Source organism: Buteo buteo, chromosome 21 (assembly GCF_964188355.1).
Source record: "Buteo buteo chromosome 21, bButBut1.hap1.1, whole genome shotgun sequence".
In the NCBI taxonomy this organism is placed as follows: Eukaryota; Metazoa; Chordata; class Aves; order Accipitriformes; family Accipitridae; genus Buteo; species Buteo buteo.
Window position 1 is genome coordinate 8,629,687 of NC_134191.1, and position 22,179 is coordinate 8,651,865.

Sequence of the window (22,179 nt, forward strand, 5' to 3'; positions counted from 1 at the left end):
ACACAACCACCTGCACAGAAGCTAAAAGAGAACAACTGCTTATCTAAGAGGGCTATACTTGCCGTATAACTTTAAGAGGCCTCTCCAAGAGAGCAACACATTCTCACAGCATCCATCTCCACTGAAGAGCAACAAGGAGAACCACCACCAGAAAAAAAGATACAGGATAGCAATTATACTCACTGATACTAGCAGAAAGAGAAGAAAATGCAGGTTGCAAAATGGCCGTCTTAGAGTTGTAACTCTCTGTGCCAAATTTAGTAGGCCAGTCCTAGAAAGACACGATGGGGAACAGACTCCATAAAGAGGCAATTACAAATAAAGATTTGATAAGAATAATCCAGTCTTTAGGAAATTCGTTACCTGTATTATCATGACATCACAAGTCTACGCCAACATTTGAGAGGACTAGTAAAAGTTCAAAACCCCTTCAAGAGCTTGCAAGACAAGGACAGACTTCGTTAACATAAACATTTGAAAACAGCAGCTCTTCAGCTATTTCCTTCCATTTGTTTGATGACATAAACTATAGTTACTGTCAGTTGCTCCTGTTTGTGCAAGTCTTTCACATAACAACAGGAAAGAAAAGCTTTACCAGAAAATCTGACTGTAAATATCCTCCTATTCCAATCCGGGCCAAGTGTCTGCAGCTCGAGTACAATTTAGGTACTTTTAAAATTAAATTTCAATTCATCACCTTTTTTTAAAAAAATTTCCCATACATTTTATTCTAATACATATGCGCACAATTTTATTTCAGGATATGTTATTGTTCAACACCATCCTAACTTTACATATATATATATATATATATATATATACACACACACGCACACACACATACACAAAAACCACAAGCAGATCTCAAAAATGAAAAAAAAACAACAAAACAACCCAACCCATAACTGCCAAAGCGACACTGGAATGAAACTGAAGTGAAAATATTTACAATGAACCATAAAATCACAGGTGCATACTTGTAGTTATTATTAGCATGGCTTTGGTTTACTCTCATCTCTTACAAGCCAATCTTTATTCAAGTTATAAAATCCAATTTATCTGCCTTACCTCTTTTATTAGTTCAATTCTCTCCATGTATAATCAACATTTAAATTTTTATTAAAAATAAAGGCAAAAGGCAGAGAACCAAAAAGAACTCGTGGTTTTCAAACATTCTGCACTAATGTTTTGCAAAAGAAAAAAGAACAAGCAAACCTGAATGCTTGTTTATACCAAGACTCTGCTAAAACATTATTATAAGAAAAGTTACCTTGGGAGTTTTGTAAATGCTATTAAGGGAAATAACATTTTGGGCTTAATGTTTTGTGCACACATATAGCCACTTTCATATCTCAACTAAAAATTTACATATATATATATATAAAAATACATACATATACACACACACTTTATAGATAACTTACTTTGTGTCCAATTTCTCTTTTTCCCAATGTTTGATATTAATTTTTCTATTTACCTTTTGGAACTCACCAAAACAGTTTATGAAGCAGATTATTTTATTCCACAATTTGTTTTTTTCCGTTTGCCTACACTTTCAAGTCCAAATTCTCTCCCAGCTTGCAGATAAAATTTGGAAATCACTAGGAAGGCATTCATACATCTTTGAACAGAATCTGATCTGCAATGCAAAAATTATCTTGCATGTTCTTCTCTTGCTCTTCTGAAACTACTAGCTTGCTTTTATGGATTATTTCCTTTAACTTCTTAGTCCTCAGTCATCTAATAACTCTGCGTTGGGCTATACCATCGTGTTCAGTCTGTCTTCCTGACAGCAACACCACCTCATACTAGTCAACAGCCTGGTGATTACAAAATTCACTCTGATGGAAAGAATTATGGGCATTAATCCCCTCAGGAAGGAGGATAGCTGGGTTGAAGTCTCCCACACATGTGGTGAGCAGTCTAGCGGATAACAGCTCTGCTAATGACGAAAAGGGAACCAGAACCATTGCCACCTCCTGGGTTTTGAAAGCAAAGATTGACCTTTGCTCCCTTTTTGAAAGAAAAGGCTTATGATCCTAATTTCAAGAGAGCGTGAATCCAAAATGCTCCCTAGAGAAAGGTGCTTAGCCCTGGATATAGGCAGGATTTAAGCATATTCCTACTTTGGCTACTGCATAGAAAATGTGCAGATTCATCATGTCCTTCAAGCTGCTCCAGCTGGTATCATTTTAAATGAAACATCAGCAAATGCTAGAGCATTTGGCCCCCTCCACCTTCATGGAAACATGACCCAACAGGCCTCAGCCAAAACAGCCTTCCTTTTGGTACAACCAGCCTGAGAAAGGTAAAGAAATGACATAACCTGGATCTGCCTGGATCTGGTAACTTCTGGATCTGACAGTCTCTGCTGGAAAAGACCAGTTATTTTCTCATCATACATTTCTTGAAATATTTGTTATAACCATCTGCTTGGATGGCAACTGAAGCAATAGTTTAGAAGCTACATTTGGCCTACTATGAAAAAGAAACTGAGAGCGTGCCTTCCTCCTAAGGACACAACTTCTCTTTGGGGTTATACCCTGCTTCTAGCCACTATTGGCAGGATAACGATGGTCAGAAACAAAGTTCAGTGTTTTCATTCAACATATGACATACTAAAACCTAAAACTGAAGAGACATCACCAAATCGTGTGACCATGCCTCCAATTATTTCTGTTTCACTGCTCAGGCTTGTACCTCACTCAGAAGTCAGGGGGTGAGAACATGCTTCGGTGTATCATGTTTTATGGGAACTGTAAATTGTAGCTGTGCTTAAACACTACCCACTGACAGAGTTACTTTATTAAAAGAAAATAAACCATAAAATCATCCAAAGCAAAATATAAACCCAATTTAAAACAAGAAACATATGTTTATCAATATAGACCTGATACTCTCTTTCTTCATCTTCTGAGATAGAAGAGTTTCTTCCAACATCTCTCCATGATGTGGCCAAGCTCAAAGCCTTGTAAAATTTCTAGGTCTTCTTTTACAGATTTGGACTGCTTTTAAAAAAAAAAATAAATAAAACAAAACAAACCCAACCAACTTTTATTAAACTTTGAAAAGCTGACTCAGAAGCTGCGCAATAGCTCTGATTCAGCTTTCTTAGCCGAGTCAAAGCATCTGGCCACGTGATTCAGAAAACGCCGCTCTGAAGTCGGGCAAGAGCTGCTTTCCAAAGGAGGAAATGCCTGTTTTCCCTTGTAATCTTTGTGCAAAATTTCCTCAGCAGCACTAACAGTTATTTATTTAAACATGATACAAGTAAACACGATATTCACAACCCTCTTGTTGTTCATCCAATGTTTCAAGCCAGTTAAATACAAACATTTACCATTTGGCCCGATGCCAACAAAGACAAATTCTTCTTCTCAGTCAGTGTAAAAACTTCATTCAACATCCACCCCTTCCTCTGAAAACTGGCACACCACTGATGATCTTCAGAGCACAATGTAAATACTACCAAACCCATGAATTGAAGGATTGGGGAAGGAAAAAGAAAAATATGCTCTTTTTTATTAGAAAAATAAAATCAAGCAAGCCACACTGAAAACATCCTGCCAACAAACTAAGACGCTACTAGATAACGGACTAATCCTGCCAAAAATAATTCCAAAAGAATAAATGGCTGCTTCCTTACAAAATACACAAAACACGAAATGCCACTGTAAAATTACCTGACAGACACTTTAAATCACAGAATGCAGACACCGTGTGGGATCTCCGAGGCATTGCACAGGCAGCTGAAGTCTATGGTGCTAACAATTTTTAGATTAAAAGAAAAATCTAACCATTTAATCTGTCTGGCAGCAGCTTCATGAGACTGAGTTTCATGAGATACCTGTTAAAACACCTTGACTTTCTTGCCAAGTGGGAACCTACCAAGTCATTGGGAATAAGTACCATGACCCAGTGTACCACTTCTAACTTCTGGTAATTCCACTGTCTCAATTAAAGCACCTTTTGACATGCATGCAAGGCATGCTTTCATTTGCTGGGCACATCCCTGCACCTGTAAGCTCAGTTTTCTACACGGAATACCTATCACGTAGTTTCCACCTGAGTTTGACATGCTTTAATAAATTAGTGACAGATCACCTTAAAATGTATAATAATTGATCTTCAAGCTTCATAAATATTCAGTAGGATCCAGATACGAAATGTAGAAAGCTGTTACATAATTCCTGTGAAGATATCTGAAAAAGGGCAGTATCAGAATGCCACCTATATAACCTAGATTAACCAAGAGACAGAGCCCTTACTTAGGAAAAAGTTATTTAAAGGCATATATATATTTAAAAGGATCATGCAGCACTATTTTTTTTTTAATTACTAAGATAAGCTTCTGCCTCCCTTCATGAGAAAAAATAGTACTAAGAATGGAATGTCTTTACAACAAACAGAGTATTCCTAGTACTTGTATTTTTTCAAACTGCTTCTGTCAAAAATTCTGGAATTTTACATCCTTCTTTCAGTTACAAAATGAAAAATAAGAAATAAAAACAATCCTGTAACACACAACTTCTGGTTACATTATTATCTGATAGAAGCCTGGTTTTTGAAGTACGGTATTAACAGTACATTTAATCAATCTTGGCAACACAGGCAGTAGACAGCAAAATTGATTACTGTTTGGATAATAAAATGTTACATTCTTAAATTATTATTATTGCCACTACAGTCGCAACAAGTATTTTCACTCTCCCTTCTCTCGTTATGTTGTAATTCTGTGAAAATGTGCTAGCTCTGCAGAAACACAAGGGTCCATGTTAGGAAAGCTTTTTACAAGGCTAAGAAGCACATTGCTTAGCATCTAAAATAAAAAAATAACAAAATAAAAAAATTTAAAAAAAAAGAAAGAAACCCTACTACTTTTTTACCCCAATCACTGGACTGAAAAATTTCAGGTTTATCTGCCAAAAGTGAATATTTTAGTATCTGCAGAACTATACAGCCAGTGTCTAAGAATTTTTACAGAACGAGATGACAAGCTCTTGAAACACCGATGCTAGTTTTCAGTAAACACTGAGGCTAAAGAAGACTGCAAAGAAAACGTAGCACTCTAACATAATTTAAAATGAGAAAACACGGTGATAGCAATAGGTTAGCTTGATATAAGTCTTGCACAAAATCATGCTACACAATCAACAACGAAATAAAAGACAGCGGTAAGAAGTAATGCTAAACAGGCTTACAGAAAATAGGTCTTGCTAAATAAATTTGGTATGGCTTTCTGACAAGAATATAGGTTGGACTGGATAAAAATACCTTGTAGTTTCTGACCTACTATACTTAGATCTCTGTAAGATTTAGTGCCACGCAACAGTCTGATTTAGAAGTTATTCAACACGAAGAAAACCTGGAATCTAAAACCACCTCATAAATTATTAGGGAGGCTTAGGAAAAATATTTTAAATCCACCTCATCAATAGTTAAGGCTGTTTTCTTAGCTCTAAAAATCATAGCTCATTATAGCCTGGAATACTATAAAAAGCTTCTTCCCCTTTAACTTTTCCTGCAGTTGGAAAAAAAATATATATACACAGTTAAAGAAAAGGGGACAAGGTATAAAGACACTTTAAACTTTGACTCTCATAGATTTTTTTTCAGGAAAGGAAACTTCAACATTAACAGATTTCCTCAATAATAAAAAAAAAAAAAATACCAAAACCTGGTGTACTTAAAAGCCATTTTTTCAGAACAAAAAAAAAAGATACTAATGAAAAATCTGAGACAGTTCCACACACGTGTAACATCTTGCAGTGCTAAACTTACCTAGCTTATACTTCTTGTATCCAGAGTCACCTGGAAACATTACAGAGGATCATTTAACACTTTTGACAAGGACAGGTGTGCAACATATTATTATGTATAAGCTGCTTCAGGGTCTTACCATATGGCACACATAAAGGATCTCAAGGAAAGAGGGAAAACTACATCACATTTAGCTTGGTTGAAACCTTGCAGACACGGGTATTTATTCCAAAGAGCTGGCATGGAGTAAGGTGCTATACCCTGTGCAAGACATTTTTTCCTATTGCATGAATCTCCAATACTGATGCCTTAAGGAGGGCTCAATGCTACTCAGTATTTCTGCCAGTCAGTGGAAGGATTATATAAAAGACTGTAGCTGATAGAATCTGCACAGAATAGGCAAACTGGTGAAGGACAAATAAATAAGAGTAGGTCAACCCTGCTCCAGAGATCTACATCATACGTGACACTGAATTAATGGAAAAAACATGCTTGTATACAGCCCAGTGCAACAACACACACTCCACACATGTGAAACAAGGGTTGTTTCATACTTACAAGATGAGGAACTCTACTTGGAAATGGAGCAAATGGAAAGAAGACTCCAAAGACATAGTGAACACTCAAGTGCATATAGAAACCCAGCAAGCTGGAACTGGCTTCCTGGGCAAAAACATCTCGTGGATGTTTAAAATGGCAACATAGAGCAGGAAAGAGAACAGGCTATTACATCAATATGTAGCCTTAGTGAGATTCTTGATGATGTATTTACCAAGTTCTACTTCTCATTCTAAAGCAGAAAAATTAATGAACATTGATGATGCCTGAAAGCCCTGTCTTAAAAAGAAAAATAATGGCTTTGTTCTCAAAATTGTTCTTACGAGCCTAAGACCCAGAACAGAGAATTTGTAAGAATCTTGTAATTAGTAACACGTATGAAGAACAGCACAAAAGTCATTAAATATTATTAACTAATCATATGGACTACTGTATTCTAATTACTCAAGGACTATCTACTTGTCATTGTGGAGAGTTTAATAAGACTATCTGACCAACACTGGAATGATGAACAAAAAGTGAGAAAAGATTATATTGGATTAAATGACAGAAAATAACACAGAAGTATTCTAACATGACTAAATAAATAATTGTGGGTTTTCACCTACAATAGTCTTCAGTTCAGACCAAGTTCCCTCTGTGGCAGAAATGGAAAGGACTCGGAAAACGAAAAGGGCTCAGAGAAAGGCAGAAAAATTTGAGTCTTGATAAGACTGGATGCTTCAAGATGCTTAAGACTTCCAAGAGGTGATCAGTGGGTAAAGAGGGAAAGGCAGCAAGAAACCACACTGTATACAATTTGTGTAGAAAAGTCCAGCTAGGTCATCTTCTCACCCTTTCACAAAATACTAGGGCTATATCATAGCAACTAAAGGCTTAGGAAAAACAAAGTTTTTTGTCAAACCAACTACATTAAATGGCAACAAATTCAGAGTTCAAAAGAGTGAGCGTTTTTAATAGCGCTTAGTAGCTCATGAATTCATGGCCCATTCTTTGGCCCAAACTTTGTATAACTGAATAGAGAGTTAGGCTTTCACATAAAATTATATCACTCGCCAATCACATAATAATACATACAAATTTCAAGAACAGAAATGACTTATCCAGGTTTTCTATGTTAGAAACTCTTTATTTCCAAAAGTTCAGGCAGAGCTTTAATGACCACTCCCTGTAATGCTTTCCCAATAGCACCTTCCCAAGAATCTGACCAGTTGCCTGTTGAAGACAAAGTACTGGCTTGAAACAATCTACAAATCTGTAAACAGCTGTTAAATGCCACTACCCAGAACAAAAAAGCACCTCAATCACTCACAGCTCTGAAACCAGGAAAGCACAGATTATACCACACATGCACTTTCTTCTTTTCTTACCCTGGTTTTCCCCAGGACCCTAAAATTGTCAACACAAAGTGCTGAGCAGAGCAAGCTACTTAAGTGTCCAAACCAAAACGAAGAGGAAATAGGAGGGTGTCAGGCTCTGGACATACGTCTCGTGTACCATGATATGTATATACAACGATAACGCTGCCAGTTTTAGCACTGCCCAAGCGTCAAAGTCTGTGGGCCAAAAGCCTAAAACCCAACGCTTGGCATCGCTAACACCTTAACATCTCTTTTCTCCAGACACCTCTAGCCCTTTTTTCCAGCGCCACCTTAGTTTTTCAGGGTAGGAAGAAACAACTCTTGCTCCCTCCCGCCGGCGATAGCCAAACTCGCCAGGAAGCGCATCAGAAGAACGATTTTTTTGGCGCACCCCGGACCCTGCCGCTCGTCCTCCCGGCGCCGAGCGGGGCTGAGCCCGAGCAACGGCCCAGGGGAGGCCAGCCCGCCTCCCTCACGCCTGGCACCAGGGGCACGTCCTCCGCACCCTCGCCCGTGGAGCGGGCACCGCGGGGCCGGCGTTCCCGCTCCCTCCGGCCGGCCACCGCGGCGGGTCCCGCCATCCTCGCGCCGCCGTCGCCTCGGCGTGGGCCGTCCACCCGGCTCCCCTGCGCCGCGGGGCCCGTGAGGGGAGGACGGGGCCCGCCAAGGAGCGCCGGCGGCCCCCCCGGGGGTAGGACGCGCTGAGGCGGGAGCGTGGCGGGAGGGCGTCCGAGGCGCACCCCGGCCCGGCGGCCTCCCCGCCGCGGCGCGTCGAGGGCGAGGGAGCATGTGCCGGGGGCATGGCGGGGCGGCCCGGGCGGGGGGCGGCGGGGCCGGGGGCGCGGTGGCGGGGGCGGGGAGGTGGAGCCTGGCTGCGGGCGCGGGGACCGCCGCTTCCCTCCCCCGTCGGCCCCTCACCTGGCGGGGCCGCCCCTCGCCAGGGGGCCGGTTCCACGCGGGGCGCAGGCCTCGCCCGCCGGCCCTCCCCGCCGCCGCCGCCGCCGCTGCAGCAGCAGCAGCCGCCGCCGCCGGGCCGCGCGTCCGCCGCCAGCCGGCTCAGGCCCCAGCCGCTGCCGCCGCCGCCTCCCCCTCCATGGCCGCCGCTCTCGCCGGCTGCATTGTGGGAAGCTGACCTCACTCGCTGCTGCCGCCGCCCCGCCGGCTCCGGCACTCGCCGCCATGGGGGCCGTGACCGACGGTGAGACCTCCCTCCCTCCCTCCTTCCTTCCTTCCTTCCTTCCTCCCTCCCGCCCCGCCGCCCCGCGCCCCGACCCCTGCCCGGCCCGCTCGGCCCGGCTCCCCTCAGCGCCGGGCCCGCCTCGCCTCCCGCCCGCCCTCGGCGGAGTCCCTCCCGGCGCCCCGGCCTCAGCCCTCTTCCCCGCGGCCCCCCGAGCCCGACCCCCGGCCTCTCACCCCGCAGACGGGCCTGCATCCTGGCCCCGACCCCACAGCCCCGCTCCCGGGCCCTTCGTGCCGGGGCACGCCCGGGCCTTGGGCGCCCCCCGCCCCCAGGCCTCTCCGCCCGGGCCCCAGGGTCCCTCAGCCCCGCGGCCCCGGGACGCCTGCCGTTGAACAGAGCCTCCCGGTTTAGCCCCGGGAAACGTGCCCTGAAGGGCCGGGGTGACACCCGCGCTCGGCCCTGGGATGCGGCTGCCGCTTAAACGGGAGTTTTTCCTCAGATGAAGTTATCCGCAAGCGGCTTCTGATCGATGGCGATGGTGCTGGTGACGACAGGCGGATCAATTTGTTGGTGAAGAGTTTCATTAAGTGGTGTAATTCCGGATCTCAGGAGGAAGGGTACTTGTTTTCTGGGCTTTTCTTTTTTTTTTTTTTTTTTGTCTTGCAACTGATCGGCTTGCATTTCAGTGGAAAACTGGGCTTGATCCGTTTTGAAAAGATCCCTGTTAAAATGTATACATCTGCTTTTCAGTATGCCTCTGTGGTGTTTCCAGTACAAACGCCAAGCACTGTGGTAGGCGATGAGGACTAGAGACAGGTCAGAAATTACTGAAGGCTGCAGGGTCTATCATGAAATCTGCCAGCGCTGCTTGAATGCCCTCAGGATTGTCGTGCCGCTGCGTGATCCATCCAGGAGTCCCGCTATTGTAACAGGATCATGACTCGAATATTTTAGTTGGCAGTTCTGCATTTGTTCTGTTAGGGAAGGGTAGTACTGCTGGCATTTCTGCTGCTGCGGTTCTCTTGTTTTTAAAAAAAAAAAAACAGGCTAAAGTAGTAAGAGATGAGTGACAACGTGGTGTTCTGCTTTGGGGTCCGTACTAGTACCGGATATAAATTCCTGGAGGACACAATATAACGATTGTGTGTACAGAGAAGCACTGCTGTATTAAAATACTAATCTCAGTGGTCCCAGAGTCAGCCCTAGCTGGAAAGTTTATAAGCCCTGGATCAATCTGCCCATTACTTTAATATACACTCTACACCTATAAGGACATGATGGTGGAATTAATGGGTGCAATGTTTCTAACAAGAGTTTCAAAAAATTATATATTGAATCTTGGAAATATTTTATTTCTTTAATACTTATTATTTAACTGTTCCTTACGCTACATGAGGCTTTGCATTCTTGTTTTGTAAAGGTAGAGGGTATTTTTATGCTGCATAGGGATAAATATCTTGTCTGTTTTCAGTTACAGCCAGTACCAACGAATGCTGAGTACTTTATCACAGTGTGAATTTTCAATGGGAAAAACTCTTCTGGTGTATGATATGAACCTGAGAGAAATGGAAAATTATGAAAAAATCTATAAGGATATAGGTAACTATGAGAAAATATTACTGGTTTCTGTTTGACAATTTCTCTTTTATGAACAAGCTTGAGCCAGTTCTGGTGAGCATAATATATTCCTATGATGAGTGGTTTGTTTTTTTCTTTTTTCTTAATTGATAACACTCAAAACATGTGCTGTAAGCATCTTACCAGTATATAAAATACAAAGAAAAGCTTTTTTTAACCTATTGAAGTGTATGTAGTTTTGAAGCTGATGGAGCTAGCAGGCCACTATGTCATAAATGGCTTTTTATCTTTTTCTAATTTAGCAGAATGGCTTGTTTACATGTATTATTTGATTTTAATATAACTCTGTATATCTTCCTTTTTTTATTTTTTTTTTTATTCAAGAAAACAGTATAGCTGCAGCACATGAGAAGATTTCTGAATGCAAAAAACAAATCCTCCAAGCAAAAAGGATTCGGAAAAATCGCCAGGGTAAGGAGCAGTATCTGTATTTACACTGGTCCGTTTCATTATTTTGTTATTTTTTAAAATACATTGTATCAGAAAATAGATCCCAAATTTTTGAAAGTGCAAGGGAATATACTGGCATCGTGAATACTATAGTTGGTGTGGTGGGTTCCACACCCACTACTGAAAGTTTTTGGTGGATGAGGCAGGCAAGATGGAACCAGTAGATCTCAATGACGTAGAACATCAGGAAAACCTAAAAAGTTCAGAGAAATGTTTTCAGGCCAAAGAAAAACCCCAGAAGCATCCTATCACAATTCAGGTGACTTGAGAAGAGCTAAAGCACATTGTTAACAGTGAGACAAGAGTTGAAGATACTTACACCCAGCACTGAGGATCATGCAAGTGTATTCCTTCAGCTCTTAAGGGAAAGTAATGTCTTGGCATACACAGAGACAGTGATGCCAGTTACACACCCAGCAACTCTGTATGTGTCCTTACTGAATACCTGTTATGGGAGGTGTACTTTTTCCCCTAGTCTTAAAAGTATATGCTGATAATTTAAATTGAAGCTTGAAGCATTTCCCTGTGGTACTGTCTTATCAAAAGATTAGCAATGATAAGAAGCAAGAATTTGTTTTTCTTGATAAATGAAATGCAAAAAGAAAATGATTAAAAGTATAACAGATGAAACGTTTTAAATACAACCGTTTGATCAATTTTGTGGATAATTGTAGACTCAACTGGAAATTAAAAGAACCTTAACCAGTAGGAATGTAGAGTTCTTAACATCTTCACAAACATAGGCCTGAAGTGTTTGCTTTTTGATATGTTCTGTCCAGCCTGCAGCACAGATTTTTCCATGTGAATGAGGTAGTTGGCGTATGTACAATCTTACTATCAGGAAGTGGCTGTTAGATGCCTGTAAAACCATGATGATGTTGTTAATGTGTAATACAGTTTTAAAAAAATAATCCTGTTGTTTCTCATGCAGCATTTTATACTTTTTTTCTAAAAATCTGAAATGTTTATGTGTAATATCTTATCAACACTGTTGTCTGTACATATAAATTACATTGTATCTAAAACCAATGCTTATGCATCATATACAAAAGACCAAGTGCTAACTAAAGGTCATGTTTTCTGGCCTTATCCTTTACGAATCACTAGTGCTGAGTAAGTTTGACTGAGTAGATAATGGCCTACAATCATATCTGTAGTTTACTTAAAATCTCTTCTGATGTAATCATCTACTTTGAAATGTTATAGCATGGCATAAATTATACATATTTTTATATATGTATATCTGCAGGTACTTTTTTATATATATAAGGTGTTGTGTACAAATTTGAAAAATGTTAAAATGGTTTTTCAAGAAGGAGAAAGAATCCGTAACATTCTACGGTACCTGATTTTTGGTTCTTGAATCTATACTTTCAGAATTATTTAGACTAACTATTTAATTTTCTTTCAGAATATGATGCATTGGCCAAAGTCATACAGCACCATCCAGACAGACATGAAACGCTGAAGTAAGTACATCAAATTATAATAAGCCAGTAAACTAGAAGTCACCAGATTTGACAGTTCCTTGCTTTCAGTTTGACCTTTCCTTGCTCTGATGTAATTTCTTTTGACACAAGAAAAACTTGGGTTTCGTTTTAAAATTGTGCCCTTATCAGCTTTCTTTAATTGATCTCCATCTGTGTGGATTCAGACACATTGCCAAGCATGTTTATTTGAATTTTTTTCATTGTTAAGGTGAATAAGTGAACTCAGATGTAAATGCACATCTAATGTCAGCTTACCAGGGATGAGTTGCTCAGAAAAGAGAGGTAGTGGGGAAGTGCTGTAACGTGCACCAGCAAGGGATTCGGTAGTTGTGCAAAATACATAATACACAAGCAAGTAAGGTGGCATGAGAGAAAGCTCTTAGGTTTTCTTTATGTTTTCCTTACAGTAGTTGTTCCTGCATGCCTGGTTATAAATTACTACGTTGTGTACCACAGTATAACCTGCCCTGGCATGCAGGTTATACCTACCTGTTGTCCAACTTGTCTTGCATGTAACTTCCAGTATTGCTTGTGCCATTGTTGGATTCCGATCACTATCTGTGCTTTTGGGTCATTTTGCGCAGTTGTGGAGACATAATCTTTTTAACTTTATCAAGCTACAGAAGCATTCCTGGACTCATTGCATCTTTGAGTTTGTTCTTTTTAACCTGATTAAAGGGGTAGCACAGGGTTATTGTTTTTATTTAAGCTCAGTTTGCACTTATCCTGTTGCCTACTTTCAGAGAAATTGCAGAGGGAGGCTGTCTTTTCACATTCCGTGGCATTTTACAGGAAACGGAAGATTTTTTTTTTGTTACATTATTACCCTAGGAGTAGGAATTTTCTAGCTATAAACCACTGAGAATATTTCACACATTTCTTTCTTGCATGTTGTTTTTCTGTGCCTTGATTTCATTACCACAACTTTGATTATTACAGGCAATTCTCATGAGGCTTGACTACTTCTTACTTCATTAGTCAGCATGTGCTGTTTATCAAGCGAGGCTTCATAATAAAGAATTACCAAGAGTGAAGTTTTTCAGATAAGTCAACTGATTAACAATGGAAACAACTAAATGATAATATTTTTTTCTTAGAAGATGCCAGGTTGTTTAGGTTTGGAGGGGTTGTTCTAGTTTTGCTTAATGCATCCAAGCGCAAGTTTCTTGAGCAAAGCTAGAAATGGTAAGTTACGGCTAGTAAATTTGGCATTTTGTCTTTTCTTAAACCTAATTTTATCATCTCTTTAGAAGAGTATGTTACAGTTAGAAATACCAGTGTGTTTATCCACTGGAAGAATGGCTACAATGTATGCCCTTTTGTCCTTAATCCCTCATATCTGTAGTCAAAGACACAGGCTTGAACTATAACAGAGTATGATCCCCCATTTTACAGATGAGGAAAGAGGACACAGTAACAGAATGGAGCATTTTTAAAGGGACCTTGGTTTGTAGGTATTTTAGCTTTAACTGACCTTTCCAAGTGTATAGACTTTAAATATAGGAACTTGACGAAGTTTTCATCCAGTGTTTTAATTACAAGGCTTCCTTTCTCTCCAGTTTGAGGAAAGTATACAGAAAATCGTACTATGACCCAAGAAGGACCACTCTTAAATCAGAATGGAGGAAGCCTCACTAACAATGTCACACTTTCCATGGAACTCTTAATCACTAAAAACTCTTGAGAAAACTTCTTGCAAGGAGAAATGTCATGGTTTATTGCAAGAGTTACATTTATAGTTTTTGCAGGTTATGTGGTACAATAGGACAAAGTTCAGAAAAAAATTTTCCTTATGCTTTTAAGAGACTGTTTCTTGGAAAAACTAGTCACACAGCACAAAAGAAGAGAAGCTGTTATCGGCTTAGTCACAAATAATGCACAGGAGCCAATTCAGGGAGTGACAGGAGCTGAACTACTAAATGGCAGTGCCCACAGTGTAATTAGACGTAGTATCAGAAGAGCTGTTAAGAAGACCAAGAAATGACACTGAGTCTTAGAAAAAGAGATCCAAAAAATGAGAAGGCTAGGCAAAGATTCTCTGGAGTGGAAGGTAAAAGAAGTAGAATTCCAGATGTAGCTTTGGATGTTACCAGAAGAAAATTGCATGTCTTCTCACAGTCTGCTTATACCTGACAGCACAGTGTAAACAGCAAGATTTGGCCAAATGGAAGTCTTTCAGAAACTAGAAACCAAATACTAGCGAAATCACTGTATGAGCCTATAAGCTGTTAGCCTGTTTCCATTAAAGGAGGGGATAATGTCACACCCAACCCTCTTTCAGGCATTCCCCTCAAGGTACCAAGCATACTGGCTCAAAAAAAGACAACACCCTCAGGCAGCACTAAAACAGACCATTTTCCCAGCCATCATGAGATACTTAGGAATGGAGGCCATTTTGTGGTTCCCTGCCCAGACTAGTTGCAGCAGCTGTCAGTGCTTCAGAAAAAAAGAGGTTTATTTCCTTGCTGACCCCTATATGGCTCCGCCTGCTACTTAATCAGGGATGGTCAGCCTCAATCCACTTCACCTTTAAAGAAACAGATTGTTCTATAATTTATGCTCCATGCAATGAGTAGACATTAGAAGAAAAGTAGAAGGGCCAAAGCGGAGGTTTGATTGTAAGAGTTGATGCTCCATCCTCATTTGAAAGCTAGTGTACATTATGGTACCTGTTATTCTTTGCCCTACCTCAAAAAAGATTGTGGTGGTCCATGGTGGGTCCAAGTGAGAACAGAAAACAATCAAATGCTTGCAGAATGATCCTGGAGAGGTGTTGAAAGATGATGTGTTTCAAAAGGATATGAATAATAATGAAGATTATAGGTGTTGCATGTTTCCTTTATCTCTTAATGCCAGAGGCAATCAATTAAAATAAAAACTGGTATTTGAGAAGGAAATGAGTATTTATATGGATCACAGTGTTAAATTCTGTGTGCCAAGGCATAAGCTGTATCTTGTAGTTTCATCAAAAACATGGATTATTCTATGTATGCCTATTGTAAAGTCTACATGTTATCCAGTACTCTGTCTGGTCAGGCCATTGTTGGAGATGAGGTACTTGACTGTGTTTGGTCAACTGTTGTGTCTAAGAATTGTTGTGTTTGTATGTTGGGTATGTAGGTTTATCAAATATGTTCTTCTGCTGATGCTATCTTTTTATTTAATCTATTCATGTCAACATAAAAAATCTGTGAAGTAGCAAAGCCTGTGAAGATGCCATGGGTCTTTAATGTAATCCACTTCTTTAACTTTCACTGTATGGTCTAGTTAATAACATGTTTGAGACAGGACTGAATTGTTACAGTCCAAATGCCCAGTGTACAACTGTATTCTAGCTTGGAGGTCTTGTTTTCTGTAAAAGACCTTAAATTACAAGTTTATGACATAATAGTTTAACATTTATGTGAAGTGGCCTTAGCTCTATGCCATTTCATTTGTTATGCTTTGTTTACCTATGCTATTTATTTAATGGTTCTTTTTCCTCTAGTTAGTTCAAATCTATTTTGCAAGAATTTTACAGAACTTTTTAAAAAATACTATGACACTTTATTTTTCAGGCAGCTAGAAGCTTTGGGAAAAGAACTGCAACATCTTTCTCACATTAAAGAAAATGTCGAAGATAAGGTAGGTTTTTCATAGAGATTGTTATATAATAATTTATTAGGAACATAATTAATGGAGCATCTGCTCTGTATGTGCTCTCTGTTTCCTAAAATATATATTTTATTGTTCCAGCTGGAGCTGAGAAGAAAGCAGTTTCATGTTCTCCTGAGCACCATCCATGAACTTCAGCAAACCCTGGAAAGTAAGTGGTGTTCTTAGGTAATATATATAACTGGGTTGGGTTTCAGTGGATCAAAAGGAATCACAACTTCCAACAGTGTGCTAAGCTATGTGCTATTGAGGTTGGTGACCTCTTGCATCGGCAGCATTTTTTTCCCAGTAGTAGTCCAGAGCCTGAGACTGCTCAGAAATTTTTTTCTTCTACAAGCTAGCCACTATGTCATTTCCTGATTAGCTTCAGATTAATCTGTAGGCAGCAGACTTCTTTAAAATGTGGGGATGGAGAATAGCAATGTGAGCTTGGGTTTTTTTAAACAGAAAAAAGTATTTCTTACAGAAGAGTATTCTTGTGCATGGTTTCCAAACTTATTTGTATAATTTCTGTTTCGGTAGTTTTGAACATGTCACTGCCATCATGGTATTGTTTGAGGCCTTACTAAAAAGAAATTGGAATACAGGAAAGCTAAATGACTTACCTACTCAGACAGTGAGTCTGTCATAGCGTAGGGACCAAAACTGTCATATACAAGAGCTAAATTCAGGAATTTAGTCAAACTCATCTTTTGTCATACAAATACTTAGTATTTTCAAATCGGCGTTTACTTTTCATGCTCTAATATGGATAATATTGTTTTAAATATTATTTGCTGGATTTTTGCCAAGACAGAATAATTGGTATAGCCTTTGACGTGACCTGATTAACATACAGAGATGGCTATAAGAGCAGACTTTCATTCTCTAAGGCCATCTAGATCTTCTTAAGCAGAATGAACTGTTAATCCTAAGTGCACTTTACCAGAAGGTTATTGTTACTTGTTACTAACGCTTCCTTAAGTATTAGTCTCTAAAATACATTTTCGCATGAATGTATAGATTACCTTTCAGCTTCTAGTATTTTGTGAAGGAAGTAACATTTTAGTGGAAGGCACAGCTTCAGTTTGAGATAAACCATTAATAGGCAAAGAGAAAGCATGTAATTTGAAGCAATACAGTATTGTTTGCTTGAATTGATACTATAGGGTTTACTCCATGTTTCCTGTAATAGCTGTTACAGATAACAGCTTTAAAAACTTGGAAGGATTTTTTTCGTTTGAACATAGCATTTTATATAATGAGATACTCAACTACACATTTAAGGCAATCAACATAATAGATTTTAAGTGGGACACAGCTCTGCACTATAGTCTGTAAATATAACCAAGCATGTTTGACTAACTAATATTGAATTTTAGATGATGAAAAACTTTCAGAAGCTGAAGAATCTCAAGAAACCCAGATGGAAACAGAGGCCAAACAGTAGATGTAATATGAAGACTGACTATACTATTGAAGAACGTCCAAGTGTCTTCACTTGTGTTGAGACCAACAGTAAGAGAGACAGAGCCAAAAAAGTTTTCTATTGCTTCTGTGAATTTTTATACAAAAATACTTGGTTTGCTTATGCTTCAGGGCAAAAAAAAAGTTACAGATCTGTGCAGACAAGCACTTTGTGTTAATCCACAAACTTTGTAATTTGTGACAAATATATTTTGTTTTACAAAGGATGAAGCTTCTGCACAGTACTTGTGAATTAAAGTGTTAGCAAAATGTTGTCAATAAAAGGTGTCTACAAGGAGTTTCCTATTTTTAATAGGCATTGAGCCTAACAGTAATGGCTCCTTTTCTTACTTGACATTGGACTGAGGGTAGTGCGTCTTTTCATGAGTCCCAGCTTCCATAGACTAGTCCAGATGGGATCTAAAAATGAACTAAGTAGGGTCTTAATTTTTCAAAGTAGCTGCCATTTTAGAACTTACCTGTGACTAGACTAGAATTTGCTAGTTTCATGTAAAACAAATTACTTCTATAGAATTAATGCTTGTCAAGGGGTGTAAAACAACAAAAATCATGCTGTACTAGCTTCATTTTTTTCCTTAAGGTGATGCAAAGAACTGCAGTGATCTGAGCCTCGCTATGCTGTGTTCTGTGCGAGCACATCAAAAGTCACATTTTGAAATAACACATTTAAAACTGCAACTTAAAAGCTTTGTTCTTATAGAACCGGGAATCTAATCCTGATACCATTTATAATCTGCTTCTGGATTTTATCTGTCAGTTGGCTATTATGAAATACATCATAGTTCCTGAAACAGATGGTGGAACCCATCCTTTCTCATGGTGACAAACCAAAGCAGTAGAGCGGCAATCATGATGTTAAAGAATCTCAGATACTTTTATTATTAATAGGGAGCATGGAATCTATCCACCTGGATCATCCCACAGTTTGAGCAGTCTGTTGGGAGGTAGGAAATACAGGTTTCAACCTTCCCAACAAGAGGAGAGAATTGAATTATGTTCTAAGCTTTTGTAAGGCGGGGAGGAAGGAACAAGGGGCTGCAGTAGGTCCTATCATGACCTGGTAGCCATGTTCTAAAACACCTGTTACATCAAGCCTTCCAGTGGTTTGGGTAAAGGAACACATTTTGGATCTCACTCAGACCGAGTCATAAGCATACGTGGTTGAAGTAAAATAACGATGTTATACAGAATAGAGCCGCCTCCTCAAACTAGGTGCCAGCTCAGGGGGATTTCCAGGATTGTGACTTTGGACTTTTATAGTCTAAATGCCATACAATTCCCATTCTCAGTGGCTGTGGGTCTACGTGCGTTGGGCTGAACAGACATATCTGAGCTTGTTTTGCTTGCATTCCAAGTTTGCAAGGCAAGCCAGCTGAACGGGAAGTCGTACAACTTCGGTAGCGCAGTGCAGCCCTGGACTAATGAGCTGTCAAAAGTCTTCTAGTTCACAGCTGTTCAACTCGGAACACAGGGGAAGCTCAGGTTTGCCTGATAGAGCCTGTGTAGACATGCAGTGCTTCTCGTGCACTACAAATTTTGCAGATTGGGGAGGGTGGGGGGTGGGTAAGCAAACAAAAGGGATTTAATATGAAAAATACGCTGTCAAAAAGTATTTAGTGTTCTGGTTTTTTTCCCCTCCTAACAACAGTGAATAGTAAAATACATTGTAAAGCAGCGATACTACATTATTGCCAAATTAGGGAGGAGTCACTTTCATGAATGTATCAATTATGAAGACCATAAATGACAAAAGTCTCAAGACACATTTAAAGCATATTAACTTTTTTTGTGGTTGAAAGGCTCTCCGTGAGCTGCCTGGATTGTATTTTGGTGCAGAGGTGGATGACGTTTACCACCTAAAAATGGTTTCTGTAACAGCATTGTCATGAAAACCTCAAATTTTTCCATTCATTGTTTTACACAGTTCTTTCTTTGGAAATAACTTGGATCACTCGTGTATCTTATTTCAGAACTTGCGCTGCTCTGTACAGAACCTGACCAGAAACATGCCAATGCATGAGTCTGTCCCTCTGGTAAGGAATACATACGCAGAAACAAAAGTTGTACGGAAGAGAAGCAATACAAACGCACGGCAAAGTAAGGAGTATATGCTAGTTTGAATTACAGTGATGCAATCATGAAAAGCCACTACTGCCCTAGAAAACCAAGTTGCCCTAGCACAGTATGGCAGCAAGAGAATGATGTCACCATACTGTCTTGGAGAGCAACCAAAAAAAAAGCAACATCAATTCATTGCAAATGCAGCCTCAGTGGGACATTGGAAATCTTTGCTCCTATTTTTTTCAGTATTTATACCTCTAACCTCTTGCACATTAGATTTGTGCCAAAAGAGAAACAAAACCAAATGAAACTCTAATACCAGGCAACATTTAACCTGCTCTGTTATTAAGCCCCAAGTTCTGGGTTCAAATCTGCTACACATATGTTGAAAATAGTTACCTGCATCTCCTTTATTCTTCTGTTGAACGTTTCTTTGTGTAGTATTTCCAAGGCACAGATGATAGTCGCTGTTTCATCCCTGCCTGGAAAGCTGTCCTCTATGATGCTGCTGCTGCTTACCTGCATTGACTCTAAATGTACAGGTGTAAAAATCTGTACATATATAAACTCAGGATCTCAACAACCACAGTATTTAAATAAGAAATCTTCCCTGTTCTTACAATTTGCCTTGTCCCTATCTGAGCTGAAAGATTATTACATGTCTAAATGCTCCATCTTAACGCCATTGCCATGTGGATGCAAAAATACAAGTAGAAAGATGCTGAAGCGGTAAGCTGACATTTTCTACGCCGGGACTTGTTTTTCTGTCCTCTCCAAACAGGAGAGCGGTAGGGAGTGGAGCATTGGACAGAATTGGTAACTTTGACAGAATTTTTTAAAAGAGATTTAGCAAGCTCCGTGGAGGGATGGGGGAAGGAGGAGAAAGAAGGTCACGGTGACACGCTGCCAAGTGATGGCTATCTCTGAAAACATGGCAATTTGAAGACTGCTGCTGCCAGCAAAGAAAATTGCAAAAAATAGATCCCAAAGATTTACGAGATGAGATAGAAATTATGAATTATTTTAGATACTCGTCATGTAAGTGTTCCTGCTGTCACAGCTGACTTGCACCATCTTTTCCCCCACTTCTTTTCTCAGGTCTCAGAAGGTTCTTTTTTTGTGTAAGTTAAAAAAAAAAAAAAAAAAAAGAAAAATTCAGAAGTACAGGCAAGTATTGTTAGTTTTGCTCTGGGAACCTGTGTAATTTTTATTTTCTAGAATACATGCATTAGGGAAATCCTATACTAGTGTATAAACCACTGCAAATATATACACCCAAAATGATTCATCGCGGCGCAGACCAGCGCCTATGGAAGCATAGCAGAGGCAGGACGAGTCGGGGAATACTTCATTTCCACCTCACCGGCGCAAAACTTTAATTCCAAATTCCCTGCTTTCCTCCCATCGGCGCAAAAGTAATTCCAAATTCCCCGCTTTCCTCCCATCGGCGCAAAACTTTAATTCCAAATTCCCCGCTTTCCTCCCATCGGCGCGAAACTTTAATTCCAAATTCCCCGCTTTCCCCCCATCGGCGCGAAACTTTAATTCCAAATTCCCCGCTTTCCCCCCATCGGCGCAAAACTTTAATTCCAAATTCCCCGCTTTCCCCCCATCGGCGCAAAACTTTAATTCCAAATTCCCCGCTTTCCTCCCATCGGCGCAAAACTTTAATTCCAAATTCCCCGCTTTCCCCCCATCGGCGTGAAACTTTAATTCCAAATTCCCCGCTTTCCCCCCATCGGCGCAAAACTTTAATTCCAAATTCCCCGCTTTCCCCCCATCGGCGCAAAACTTTAATTCCAAATTCCCCGCTTTCCCCCCATCGGCGCGAAACTTTAATTCCAAATTCCCCGCTTTCCTCCCATCGGCGCGAAACTTTAATTCCAAATTCCCCGCTTTCCTCCCATCGGCACGAAACTTTAAATTCCAAATTCCCCGCTTTCCTCCCATCGGCGCAAAACCGGCAGCGGACGCTCCACGCCCGGGCTTCTTTACCCCACCTGCCCCTCTCCGCTCTGCACCCCGGCCCCGGATCTCCCCCCCGGCCCCAGCGGCAGACCCCCCCGGGGGGCTGCAGACCCCGCCGCTCCGCACCGGCCCCGCTCGGGAACCGGCTCCCGGGGTGGCGGCGCGGCGCGGCCGGCAGGGGGCAGCAAAGTCCGGCCTGGCCGCCGGCGGCCCCCGCGCTGCGGAGCGGGCGCTGCGCTCGCCCGGCGGGCCCGGCCGGAGACGGGGGCGGGCGGCTCGGAGGGTGCGGGGACGGGCAGCGGTGGGTGCGTTTCCCCGGCCTCGCGAGTCCTTTTTCAAAGCTTTTTTTTGTCTTTTTAAGGTTTGAATGTTCCCGGCGCGCACAGCCCCACCGCTGCCCGGAGCGGTTCGGAACCACGGAGGGGTTTCTCTGCTCACCCTCCGCCCCGGGCTGGGTTTGCAGCGTCTCGCCTGCACCACCCTCACTCTCAAAGCCTCTCCTAAAACACCCCGAAATACATAAAACGCTGCCAAGGAGCAAAAGGTGCAATGCCGAAACCTTTGCTCTTTGTAACGCCCCATGACGTGGCAC

At 41.0% G+C, this 22,179-nt stretch overlaps 2 protein-coding genes across 3 annotated transcripts in view; one reads left to right on the forward strand and one right to left on the reverse strand.

Annotated features, from left to right (window-relative positions):
- The window catches only part of ATXN7 (ataxin 7), an 89,055-nt gene extending 80,337 nt beyond the window's left edge, over window positions 1-8,718 (reverse strand). The window contains exon 1 of one of the 2 annotated variants that reach the window (XM_075052985.1): window positions 8,598-8,718. The gene's annotated coding sequence lies outside the window, so the exon portion shown is untranslated. Of the gene's footprint in view, window positions 1-183; window positions 250-8,597 lie in introns of those variants that run through there. The other variant, XM_075052986.1, reaches the window with a different exon arrangement.
- Window positions 8,719-8,742: 24 nt separating this feature from the next.
- On the forward strand, window positions 8,743-17,835 carry THOC7 (THO complex subunit 7). Its single transcript, XM_075052990.1, has 8 exons — window positions 8,743-8,877; window positions 9,359-9,476; window positions 10,331-10,458; window positions 10,822-10,908; window positions 12,359-12,416; window positions 15,995-16,061; window positions 16,173-16,242; window positions 17,453-17,835. Exons 1-8 carry the CDS (start codon window positions 8,859-8,861, stop codon window positions 17,518-17,520), a joined length of 615 nt encoding a protein of 204 aa, XP_074909091.1. The 5' UTR covers window positions 8,743-8,858; the 3' UTR covers window positions 17,521-17,835.
- Window positions 17,836-22,179: the final 4,344 nt, after the last annotated feature.